Source organism: Cibotium barometz, chromosome 8 (genome assembly GCF_041138505.1).
Source record: "Cibotium barometz isolate CiBa-2024 chromosome 8, ASM4113850v1, whole genome shotgun sequence".
In the NCBI taxonomy this organism is placed as follows: Eukaryota; Viridiplantae; Streptophyta; class Polypodiopsida; order Cyatheales; family Cibotiaceae; genus Cibotium; species Cibotium barometz.
This window is the reverse complement of record NC_141053.1, coordinates 314,154-327,767: the sequence shown is the minus strand read 5'-3', so window position 1 is coordinate 327,767 and position 13,614 is coordinate 314,154. Positions and strand designations below refer to the sequence as shown.

Here is a 13,614-nt window from a genome sequence, read left to right as displayed (position 1 = left end):
CTCGAAGCATCGTTTGAGTTGCTAGAACTAGATGTCCAACGTTAAGAGTTTTCAAGTTTCTTCTGACCTGGGAAGAAAGATTGTCAAGAATTTTGATTATAGAAAAAAAGAGATCGAGGATCCTTGAGGGTCTGACAAGTTGCTAGTAATATAGCAACATGTCCTTTTTTAGAGAACCTTGCGTTTGAAGAATTGAGATCCCCAACCCATTCCGCATCGCAAATAGGTAAATGGATTGTATTTATGGACATTAGAGTGCAAGATAAGAGCTAGTCCCGATATGAAAGCATGAAGCTCTTTGTCAAGGGTGAGGTTATCAATCTCTCACACCAATGTGGTGAACTCAAAGATGTAGGAGAATAAGGACCCAGTTTGTTCTAATATCCGAAGTTTAGAACGAGAAAATCTGCTTTGGCAAGTATATGTTCAAACTTCGCCCACGTTATGGCACCTTTGCCATCTATGCCACCGAAGGCAGGCAGTGGCCTTAAGCAAGGATGCAACTATAAAAACTTTCGTTGACTCCGAAAGTTCCACAATGGCAAAATAGAGATTCATCTTATAAGGACATTGTTTCAAAGTACAACGATTGCAATGTCCATTGTAAGATTCTTGGTCATCACCTTGTACTTCAGGGGATATGCTATTGACGTAATGCCGACGTAATGCGCTTGGGTGGTGCCCGCAAGTTTTTGACTAAACACTCATGACTATTAGTATAATTAAAAACTTTAAATATGCTGGCCACATCCACAATAAATTATAAACTAGCACCAAAATGGCCCTCTCCCTTGCATAATTTTAAAACCAAGGAGTATCTCATCTACTTTGGGGGCTCACTCTATAATTGGGGTTTTCTTGCCACATGTATACCAATAAACATACGCAAAGATACAACTATCGTTATGAATAACCAAAAGACCATATGCTCTAATTACTTGCAAGTATCACCGATACAACACGGGCTGCAGGTATTGCAGTGCCTTCAACAGATCCATGAGCTCCACAATTGGTACAATAGGCATAACAGTACATTCAGCAGTAGGTAGGCCATCAGCATCAGCAGGTACAGTACTGCTACCAACAAGTACAGTAAAGAATAGTAGTTAGCTACAGTACGACCATAATCTCAGGCAGCAAGTATAGCTTGCAAACTCCAAACAGGTCTCGGGCAGCACACAGTTGGTCCGGGCAGCTCACAGAACATCTGGGCAGCTCAAAACAGGTCCAGGAAGCCTTCAACAGGTCAGGCAGCACTTTACCAACTCAGAACAGTCCCCAACCAACCCTGATAACAGAGAATTAGGGTTTCAGCAGGTGTAGGGCAGCATAGATCACGATAGAATTTCACACCACCTCATGATTTCAAGGAGCATGAGGGATGAGCAAGAGAGGGGTGGAGAGGGCTGAATCTGATTCCCCAAAGAAATGGGCATGGAATCATAAACCTGCTCCTAAAAGGCTACGGAGAGGTGCCTTAAAATAGAGGTAGAGGTGGTGAGCATTATTGTCTTTGCTACAGGTGTCAATATATACCTAGATGAATCCAGGAACAAGCCCAAATTCACCTCATAAGAATGTGCAAGTTATAACCTCATAGTAGTCCATCCACAAGACACTGTAACCATCAACTCCAGTATGCATAGTATGGACTAGGCATCCCCTCTATCAAATCCCCATAAGATCTCCTCGTAGAACGCTCCTAATACATGACTCGAAACCTGCAAACAAACCAAACAAACAAGACGGGGGTGCACGCCTGACTCACCTCCCAACCATGACAGCCGTGGGCAAGCCCACAAGACTTGGCTGTCCCCACCGAGCCACGAGCTGAGCTAACTAGATGGACGTACTGTTGGCATTATCATCTCCAGATTGGGCATATATGTGCATATTTCATGTTGTATCTAGCCAGATTTATGAGGCCATGCATTCATCTTACTTTAGATATTTTTTTGCTATTTTTGTCTATTTTTTAGACATTATTTTAGTATTTTTTGCATAGTTGGCCAGCCCACTGTTTTTATACTGGCCGACCAGCTCTTGTCCAACCTATAAATAGGTGGCTTGGGTTAGCATCATTAGCACTTCATTATTCAGCCATTGATGTTGGTTGTATGCACCTACGAGCTACTTCAGCAGATAACAAGTATTATATTCAGTTCTTTTGTATATGTGCTTCTTTGCAAGATCTATTTGTTGTTTTCTGTTTTACAGCCATTCTTTCATGGTATCCGAGCCCAGTGTTGCAAAGGGACCTGCGTTTTCTACATCTACTGCTGTAGGCAAAGATCCACCGCATCTACATCTACAGAGGAGCTGCGTTTTCTGCTGTGGACCTGCGTTTTCCATTGAGGAGCTGCGTTTTCCACTAAGGAGCTGCGTTTTCTGTTGTGGAAGACCTGCGTTTTCCACAAAGGTGCTACGTTTTGAGCCTGAGATCTGCGTTTTCAGATCTCAGCCCCATATTTTGGTGCTACAACAGCGTTTTAACCCAGGGGAGTCATTTCTTACCTCTCCTTTTGGTTTCCCACCCTCCCATCCCTTCTTCTCCTTCCTTTCTCTTTGCTGCACTCAGCTTTCAAGGAGGAGTTTGCTGATTTTCTGATCAACTTTGTTGAAGAGGAGGATTCTGCTACGTTATCGGAGATATGGCTTCTGGTCATGCATTCTTCTCACTCGGGGATTCTCTTTTCTTCTCCCCGATCCCAAGCCCCAAATTCACAGGGATCATCTTCCCAGCTTCCTATTTCTCTACCTTATTCCCAGATTCCTGCTTCTTTTCCTTCCATATTCCCCACCACCACCACTTCTCTTGTTTCTCCCCTCCCACAAACCCTCATCCCAAACCCTTCCCATGTGCCATCCTATTCACCCCCTCAAGTGAGTGATTCCATGAAGCTGACTGCTACCAACTACCATACTTGGTCGTTTTATACGCAATTGCTTCTTGAAGGAGCAGGTGTGTGGCCCTCTGTCACCACTCCTCACTTGGTGGATCCCGCGTTTCGTGGAGTTCTGGATGCACGGGCCCGTCTCATCATCATCCATTGTATGACACCATCTATCCAGGCACAATTCATATCTTCCCAGAGTGATGCCAGTCAGATGTGGAATGAGATTCAGAAGAGGTTCGGGAGAGTATCTTCCGTGAAGATTGCTAAGTTGGAGGCGGATCTTGAGAAGATTACCATCAGTGACTCAGATAATATCATTGATAAGATTGGGGAATTCACAAGGATCAAGAGGCAACTTGAGGAGTATGGGAGCTCAATCAACAACCCGATCCATAAACTGCTTGGTAAGCTGCCATCATCCTTTGACTCTTTCAAAGATCAAATTTATTTCCGTGATCCTCTCCCCCCTTTTGAGGAAGTCGTGAGTTACCTCCACGACAAGTGCATGCTTCGCGGAAAAGGCAAGTCAGAGTCTGCTTTTGTTGCCTCTAACAAGGGCAAGGACAAAGGCAAAGGCGAAAAAGGGAACTCCAACAACAAGCAGCAGAAAGTCACCCATCTTCTCACGACGACGATTCTGACAGCAACAAGGGTTCCAAGATGAAGGAATCTTGTGAGTTTTGTGGCCGACTTGGTCATTCTGAGGCCAAATGTTTTGCCAGACAGGCTGTTTCCCGCAAAGCTAAAGCCAAAGCTAAAGTAAAACAGGAATCCTCCTCCGATGGCTCAGACACTTCACCCACGACAGATGGTTCAGATACTTTGCCAACGATAGAGGAGGGCACGAAGTCTCATGCTAAGATGGCTTTTCTTGCTGTCTAGGATTCCCCTATTCTTTCATCTTCACAGGAGCAGGATGAGTCCATCTTGGTGGTCACAGAGGAGTCCTATCTGCAACAAAGGATTATTTACAGGAGTTTCTGATAGAGACCTTATCAGTTCCTCTAATTCCTTTGGATGAGTATCTCCCTTCCCTTGTGTTGTTTCATGCTGATGCTATTATTGCAGATTTTTTCTCGTCTCTTTCAAAGGAGGATAGTGGTTCTTCTACTAGGCAAGTGGATGATTTATATTGGCCGACCAGCTCTTGTCCAATCTATAAATAGGTGGCTTGGGTTAGCATCATTAGCACTTCATTATTCAGCCATTGCTGTTGGTTGTATGCACCTACGGGCAACCCTCGTGCTCTACTTCAGTAGATAACAAGTTTTCTACTTCAGTTCTTTTGCATATGTGCTTCTTTGCAAGATCTATTTGCTGTTTTTCTGTTTTACAGCCATTCTCACGTACTGACCAATCTCTACCTCATGACATCCCATACCGAATCTTATTTCACAAAATCCAAGAATCTTTTCAAGTTCGTGTGGAACAAATGTCATGTCCTCGACATCTATGATTTCTTGAGGAGTAACTAACTGGTCTGTTCCACCCAGTACTTCCTTAAGTCTATTGACATGAAATACAGGATGAACTTTCACATGAGAAGGCAAATCCGATTCATATGCAACTGAACCAATCCGTCGTGTAATACGAAATGGTCCACAGTATCTAGGGATAATTTCGGAGATAGACTTGTCCGTAAAGTCTCGGAATCTTTCGGAACTCGCAAATACACCATCGTTCCTTCAAAGAACTCTCTGGGTGAACGATGTCTATTAGAATAAAATCTGTCTCGGTCTTGAGCACTTCTAATAGATTTCTTCGCAACTTGTAACATTTCTTGCATATCTTGCAAAAAATTATGTGATGCATCATGCTGAAGTCCTGAGAATCCCACTGTAACAGGTGATCTAGGTTGAAAACCATATATAAGCATGAAAGGACTAAAACCTGTACTCGTATGCTTAGTACTGTTATATGCGAATTCTAACATAGGAAGATAATCCTCCCATGAACTCTATCTTTTGGATACATATGCCCGAAGCATATCCTCCAAAATCTGATTTACTCTTTCAGTCTGGCCATCAAATTGAGGATGATTTGAGGAACTCAAATTCAAAGTTGTTTCCAACTTCTCAAAAACAAGTTTCCAAAAATCACTCGTAAACTTAGAGTCCCTATCATTGACTACGTCCTGCGGTAACCCGTACAGTCTAAACAATTGCTCGATAAACTGCCTTTCTAATTGTATAGCTGTAATAGTTTTCCGGGTTGGTAAAAATCTAGTCATTTTTGTCAGGCGATCTACCACAACCCAAATAGAATCGTAGCCTTGATGTGTTCTTGGCAATCCAGTAATAAAATCCATGGAAATACTTTCCCATTTATTACCTGGGATTTGCGAAGGATGCAACAACCCAGTCTGTCTAAAGCGTTCAGCTTTATTTGCTTGACAAACTTGACACTTGAGAACATAATCTTCTACATGCCCTTTCATCTTTGGCCAATAAAAAGTGTGTTTTACTAACGATAGTATCATGTGTACCCCAAGGTGTCCAGCAGAAGGGGCGTCGTGACACTCCTTAAGAATCTTGGACCCAATGTCCGGGATCTGTGGTACAAAAAATTTTGTCATTACGGAATAGTAAACCATTCCGAAACATCCACTGACCTCCTGCAGCCTGAATGGTAGGCTGCTCAGTCATCGAGTCTTGGTCAATCAATGAGCTCCCGTCTTGGATCTTTTGCCAAAATGGACCGAAATAACTATCAGTCCTACAAAGCCCTCTCAATGACTGAAATAAGTCAGTAGAAATCTCGGTGAACGACAAAGTATTCACCTCTCTAATACGACTAAGCATATTTGCAACACTATTCATGGACCCTTTTCTATAACGAATCTCAAAATCAAAATCTTGCATTAATTCAACCCATCGAGCTTTCCTTCCTCTCAAATCGTCCGCATCACACACATACTTGATTGACTGATGTAATCAGTCAATACCACAAACTTGGAGCCATATAAATAATGTCTCCAAACCTTGAGAGCGTGAATCACAGCATAAAGCTCCTTCTCAAGGGTTGGCCAACGAGATTGAGTGTCGTCTAGCTTATTACTTTCAAAAGCAACAGGTCTACTATCTTGAAATAGAGCAATCCCAATGGCATAATCACTGGCATCAGTTTCAAGAACATAAGGCCGACTAGAATCGAGTAATGCTAAGATAGGTGCTTCCTTGACTTTATCTTTCAAAAGTCTGAAGGCCGTATCTAAATCGTTATTCCAAGTGATAGGATGATTTGACTTACGTCCATGACCTTTCAACAAGTCGATCATCGGTGGTGTGAGCTGAGAGTACTTCCGCACCTATTTCCGAAGAAAAACAACAAAACCGAGAAAAGAACGAAGTTGTTTCGCTGTTCGCGGTATAGGCCAGTCCAGAATCTTCTGAACTCGATCATAGTCAATGCTCAATCCATCTCTAGTGATCTTGTGTCCCAAGTAAATGATGTCTATCATGAAAAACTCACATTTACTTAATTTAGCATATAGTCGATTCTGTCTTAAAATAGTTAAGATAATCGTGAGGTGTCTAACGTGATCCTCAAGATTACGACTATATATCAAAATATCATCCAAGAACACAACCACCAATTTTTCCAAATGTTTACGAGAACGATCGTTCATCATTTGCTGGAAAGTGACTGGACCATTGGTTAACCCAAAAGGTAATACAAGAAACTCGTAATGGCCATACCTAGTCCGAAAGGCGGTTCTTTCGACATGCCTTTCATGAATACATGTCTGGTGATAGCCAATACGTAAATCTATCTTCATGAAATATTTCGCTCCTGCTGCTAACCGGTCAATCAGGTCATCTGATCTAGGGAGAGGATAACGGTTCTTAATTGCCAGCTTGTTCAATCTCTTGTAATCTACACACATTCTCCAGGTGTTGTCCTTCTTTCTCCTAAGCAACACAGGTGCACCCCAGGTGATTTACTTGGACGGATCTGGCCCATCTTTAAATAATCTTCGAGTTGTTTAGCCAACTCATCTTCCTCAACTTGACTCATTCTGTAAGGTGGAATACTAACAGGATGAGAACTAGGGATCAAGTCAATACGATGATCTACTGCCCTTTCAGGTGGTAAGCCCGATAGCAGTTCCTTAGGAAATACATCTTGAAACGAATCAAGTATCTTTTGTAATTCTTTGCTTTCAAATACATCTTGAAACGAATCAAGTATCTTTTGTAATTCTTTGCTTTCAAATACACTTAATTCATTGACATCCATAGAAGCTATGAGAAATGAAGAAAGTGGAATCAAATACACGATGGAAAGCAGTATACAAAGAAGAATCCATTATATTGTCAAAATCAACCGTATTTACAAGAGATCCCTGAGAGGGATTTATACAATTACCTAAGATACTATACTCGGTGTTCCTATGTTGAAAAGAAAAAATATGACTAGACCAATCTATCTCGACTTGAAGAGTCTTAAACCACTCAATCCCTAATAACAAGTCTACATGTTCTAGGTGCATAATATAGCATTCCACAGTATCTTTGTAATCCTGAATCCAGATTGGTAGCATCTCCACCTTTCGATCCCATACTTGCCGACCCGCAGGTAGGCGTACCTCATAGGTATGATCGCTGGGTGTCGTATCAAGACCCAATTTTTGCACAAGTTTGTAGTTAACAAAGTTGTGTGAGCTACCAGGGTCTAGAAGAATGTGGATTCTATGGCGCCCAAGTCATTGGTTTAGGGTTGAGTTCCTTTCACCAAAGCAAAGCTTTGCCTGAGAGGAAACCTGTTGCTAATTGGATCTTTTTCCCATCGTCATATAGATGAAACTGAAAATGGACTTTTTCCCAAGTATCCACTATCTCCTTGGTACGCTGCTTTTGCTCGCTCCCGAACTGTTCCAGAGTAATGTTGGGGCCTAAAGCAGATGCCAAGGTATCCATACCCGAAAGAGTAGATAGAGTAGTGGTCAACAAAGAACTGGAGTTCTGTAAAGCTTGCATCTGCACGACGATTTGTGCTTGACGTTCCGAGGAAAAAGCTTCGAGAGCAACTTTAAACTCTTGGAAATCTGATTTTGACACATAATCGTCGAAAAGATCGGCATCCGTATCTTTCGTAGCCACCAGGTCTTCAAGTTCGATAAGGGGCTCCAACTCGGATTCTTGGGTCGACATCTTGAGGAGGGCAAGGTGAGAGAAAAATTGATCTTGCACAAATAAGAGTGCTAGCGAACTCGAGAGCTTGAGAACTTAAGAGATGAGATGTGTGGCAAGAAGCCCGCTTAAGGAGAATATATAGGCTTCCCCAAAAGCCAACTTTAGCTTTTGCTTTTGTGATTTATATATATATATATTCTGTTTTCTTTAAAAAAACACCTATAAAGCATAAAGTGGGTCTTTAAACCCTTCACTAAGGTTTAGCAAAAAAAAAAAAGCAAGGTAACGTGGCGTGGGCCTTTTTTTTTTTTTACAAAAGCTAAAAATACCTCCACCCGACAACCTGCTTTCGCGTTTTTTTGCAGCGCCTTCATGCCACCTTGCGCCCGCTTGCCAACGCCGCCTGCGACCAGCCTGTGTACGAGTCCGACTACGAATGTGCGACTAAAGTTACCACCTGCGCACCAACGCTTGCACACGTACCTGGCCCGTCTAAGCGTACAGCTACCTGCGTATCAACCGGCCTGCGCTCCACTTGACTGTGCGAAAGCAGTCGCCTGCCTATGTACAGATAAGCCACCCTGCGTGTAGCTACGTGTGATGAGATTCTTCACACATAGAATTGCGCAATAACCATACAAGCGCTACTTCTCTCTCTCTCTCTCTCTCTCTCTCTCTCTCTCTCTCTCTCTCTCTCTCTCTCTCTCTTCAAACTGTTCAAACAATTGCAACAACACAGCCCTTCTTCTTGCTAAGCAAACCAACCCAACTAGACCACAATCTCCATCATCACGGGCTCCTACGATGAAAAAGCAACATACTTGATCTGAAAAAACAGCAATATGCACAAAAAAAACAGCAAGCTTCTCGGACTCATACCTTTTCTTTGACCTCATCTTCTCTACCTACCGACTTGCTCGTTCACGAGGCTTGCTCTGATACCACTATCACATCCCCATAGGATCTCCTCATAAAACCCTCCTAGTACATGACTCGAAACTTGCAAACAAACCAAACAAACAAGACGGGGATGCAAGCCTGACTCACCTCCCAACCATGACAGCCGTGGGCAAGCCCACAAGACTTGGCTGTCCCCACCGAGCTACGAGCTGAGCTAACTAGATGGACGTACCGACCAATCTCTACCTCGTGACGTCCCATACCGCCACGAAGCTACCCTCGCGGGCCTCGAGACTGCTGCCGGCCTCGGCTGCATGACATAGGTGCACGTCTGCACTAGATCCAGGCTCCTGACCATAGAGCTCTCACAAAATCACGCGAGACTCTATATGACTAATGACTAACCTTGGCCACCCTTTTATAGGCTCTTAGCCAGTCCATCGGGCGTCCACACTTGGATGCCGGCCCGTCCATACTTGGGTGCCCGCCCATTAGTCTATCCCTAACTCAGCTCGCCAATCAGCCTGCCTAGCTTCAAGCTTCCCCAAACCTCAAAGCTAGTCTTGTGTGCGTGTAGCACACAGTAGATACACACTGTGCATATGACACCCTCTAACGTCATCAATGCCCAATAGTGGGTGTAGAACTTGGTATCAATGTATTCTCCCACACACACACCCCACACACACACACACACATGAGCATACATTCATACAAAGGTTTGCGCACTGAGTTACTGTCAAACTCCGAAGAAGCAGGGCAACTCAACATAATCAAGCCTAGCACTAAAAGATTTCAGCAGATAGAAAGAATTATTACAACAAAAAGATACTTAATAGGACATATGCACTACTAAAGATAGAAAGAATTAACACAATATCAACAGGTTGTAACTTGGACGAAAACTTCACAATGTGAAATTTGCATATCCGCTAATACATCATAAATATATACCTACATGAATCCAAGAACAAGCCCAAATTCACCTCAAAAGAATGTGCAAGTTATAACCTCATGCTACTGGTGTTAAAGCCTATACTTGCACACTTGCCCCAAAAGGTGTCCACACCTCACTTATGTCACTTGTCAAATGCATACACACTGCACACACTTGCCCAAAATGTGTCCACACCTCACTTATGCGAGGTGCCCAACTTATAACATGCCCACATTTCATTTATAAATAAGGGGGCCCTTCTATAATTTGTCCGGCCTCAATGTAATGTGAATCTACCATAATAAAACAACCATTGCTTTAAAGCTTGTTCACATGCCATCTTCTCCCCGCTACTAAATGAGTCCATGGGAATGGTTCTTGTGCATCCAACTCGTCCACTAGCCATTCAGGCGTAGACAATGTCCCCAAGCCAACCAAATCCAACCTGCCGACCCTTGGCGTAGACATAAGTCCCCCCTGCCAACAGTCATGTCCACTCTACCACTTGCACTCCGAGTTGGTACTCTGACCACACACCTTGGAGGAGAGGTGGGCTCAAGTGCACTCTACCACTTGCACTTGCACTCAAGTCTGAAACATAAGATAAGAATCACTCACAAGCATAAAAAGCCTCGTGCTCCATATGCATTTTCGCTACACATAGTTTTCCAGGCATTTCAGCCGCATAATCATTCAAAGTTTTCCTTGGAAAACCATTCAAGAAAGAAAACAAAACCATTCAAGAAAGGAAACATACCACGTCTCCTTGCATATACATACAAGCCTGACTTAACATAAAAAAATAAATCCTACGAAAAACAACCATGAAGAGTACTAAGCTTCTCTTTGGTAGGTTCGCTATGGAGCCAAAAGATAAATCTCCTCGCTTGATCCTTAAAATGGCTCGAGATATATCTCCATACAGCTTGCCTTCGAGTTTGATAATATAATCCATAATGTCCATATAAAAGAGAATACTTGATCATAGGCACGAAAAGCCAATTCTATGCTTCCAAGATAGAATAAATCCATAGACTAATTTGCCTCCCATTCATACTCTTGCCACTTATTTACTACCTTGTAGCACATTTCTTCTACATGATATTCATAGTTTCATGAAATAAGAACGGACGATGTAGAAAACGGTCTGAAATTAGAAAATGGAAACAGCTAGGGAACGGTATTTCTTTAACATTAAATAGTATACATAAAGATAAAATTGTATAGTTGAATAGAGAAATGAGGGGAAAAGTTGAGAGAAAAAGCGGAGAAATGCACCAAGCATACAAAATCTTCAAGTGCAAGCATGTGCACCAAGATGCATCGGAATTCTGATTACCACACTAAATAATGTCATTCCAGGGGGGGTGTCCGAAGCACTACACTCTGAGCAATATTAGTAAATTCTTTACTCTTTGCTAAGCCACATAGCTGCCTTTTTGCAAAGGCATGCCACAAACGCATCGCAAACCAGGATCAATACATGGTCCTGCTTAAGAAACTAAGGCGAATGCAATATGCTCTTACCTGCTTTAAGGGCGGTGCTGGCTTGCGCGATGTTGCGGGCCATGGCCACGAGGAGGGCGATGCCATGCTCAGCAGCGGCAATGGTATTGGCAGTGGGGGCATTGACAACAAGGCACCCGAACTCAGTGGCAGCCTGCAGATCCACATTGTCGATGCCGACGCCAGCACGCCCAACGACCTTGAGGCGGCCCTTGGAAGCCTCAAAGACCTCTCTGGAGACCTTGGTGCCACTGCGAACGATGAGGGCATCACAGAGCGAAATCTTGGCACAAAGCTCCTCCGGGCTGAGGTTGTAGGAGCAGTCCACGTTGGCCATCTTGCGCAGTAGCTCCAGACCGCCCTCGCCGAGCTTCTCGGCAACCAGGACCGTGGGCAGAGCCACCACCTCGGTGGAGGCGGTGGTCCGACTAGGGGAGGTGACCGCCGCCCTTGTGTTAACAAGAGCGGAAGGGAGCAGCGGGTCCTGTTCCAAAGTCCATAACAGCCGGTGGAGGTTGTGAGGCCGCCTGATTAAAGGCAGATCTCCGCGAAGAAAAGCTGGCGAGAGCCTCTTCTGATGGCAGCGCCTGATGGCGGCTGCGCCCTCGCAGTGGGCAACTTGGATTTGGAGGTGAGAAGAAGTGGCGGCCATGGCTGCACTGTCCCCACACCAAGATCGGTGTTTTATAAGAGTTCCAAAATGTGTTCTAGCTACAAAACAAAGTAACTTGCAGAAGCCACGAAGAAATCTTTGACAAAATCTTGGCTCTAGTAGATGAGGAACATCTTCTTCTAGGAGAGAGAGAGAGAGAGAGAGAGAGAGAGAAAGCAGCGTGAAAACATTATGCTTGGGAATTAGAAGTTTTTTAATTTTAAAAAAAATATTACACATGTGGCGTAATGAGAGCCCAACATTGTTTACTACCCCACAAAGTTGCTTGCATAAAGAAGTCATCTAGTTCTTGTAAACAGAGGTTTGGATCAATGTGGATCAGTGATTTGCTTAATTAAGGAGGAGATGATGATGGGTAGAAGAGGAAACTACACACACGAGAGAGAGAGAGAGAGAGAGAGAGATGGAATGTGAAAGCGCGAGAGAAAGAGAGAGAGAGAGGAGGGGAGAAATCTAGTGTGTGTCAAGAGAGAGATAATTAATAGAAAAAGCACCTATGTATTTGTTAAAGTATGCTTGTGTTTTTTTAAGCATTTATCTTACACTCCTCCAAGAATATTCCCTAATTCATAATGATCTCGTACCACCCACAGTTGGGTGATCACCTATCAAAGGCCTACCCTTGGAAGGTTGAGTGATCACCTATCAAAGGCCTACCCTTGGAAGGTTAAGTGTTCAGCTCGTTGTATTGTCAAACTTACTATTGAATGTAGATTTCTTTACTCTTTATTGGGGATTTAAAAAACTATGTGTTGAAACTTATGAATTATATAAATATATTAATACTTATATTCATATTGAAAAGTATGAATGCCCATTGGCAAACCTTTAGAGTGCCATACTGTTAATATGGTGGAGGACCTAGCATATTCACTTCCTCTTTCTTTATATATGTGGGGCTCCCTCTATATGCCTCTATAGATTGTGGCACCAAGTGAAACGTAGATAACTTAATGAACGAGATTAAGAAACTTACTAGATAATAGCTAGTGTACACTTCACTATGTACCATTGCTTACTACATACAATGCAATGCGCATATGCTTATTGTTGGATATTTCAAAGTTAGTCTTGAGTCTAGTCTAGTGTCTTTGGTGTTGTCATTTAGGTCTAGATCAAAAGACAGAGGCCTTGGTGCCTATAAAAGCATGTACTTGGGTCCTTCATTCTTACACAATGAGTACCATTCAAGTTGTGCAATCTCTCTCTCTCTCTCTCTCTCTCTCTCTCTCTCTCTCTCTCTCTCTCTCTCTCTCTCTCTCTCTTCACACACTCCACCACGATGATGATATTTCATCCTCCATATGGTTCCATGTGTGATCGTGTGGATACCAACGTGGTATCAGAGCTGGGGTAGCTCTCTTTTCAATCACCTCCACGTCTACGTTTTCAACCCATGCAATCGCCCTATGATGTGTGAAGACGTGATGATGCATTTTTTGTTGTTCGTCTTCCCTTGCACACAACCAGCTTCCCTTGCGTTTTTTGATGTTCGCCTTCCCTTGCATGCGTTCATGCTGTGACTGCTCATGATATGCGTTTTTTTTCATATGATGCCCATTGTTT

General features: G+C 43.2%; 1 protein-coding gene across 1 annotated transcript in view; it reads right to left on the bottom strand.

Moving 5' to 3' along the window:
* Nucleotides 1–12,229, bottom strand: part of LOC147635812 (D-3-phosphoglycerate dehydrogenase 3, chloroplastic-like) — a 36,664-nt gene extending 24,435 nt beyond the window's left edge. Inside the window, exon 1 of the mRNA XM_086801161.1 lies at nt 11,397–12,229. Within this exon, the coding sequence (XP_086657287.1) occupies nt 11,397–12,027 (631 nt within the window). The 5' untranslated portion in view covers nt 12,028–12,229. The remainder of the gene's footprint in view (nt 1–11,396) is intronic.
* Nucleotides 12,230–13,614: the final 1,385 nt, after the last annotated feature.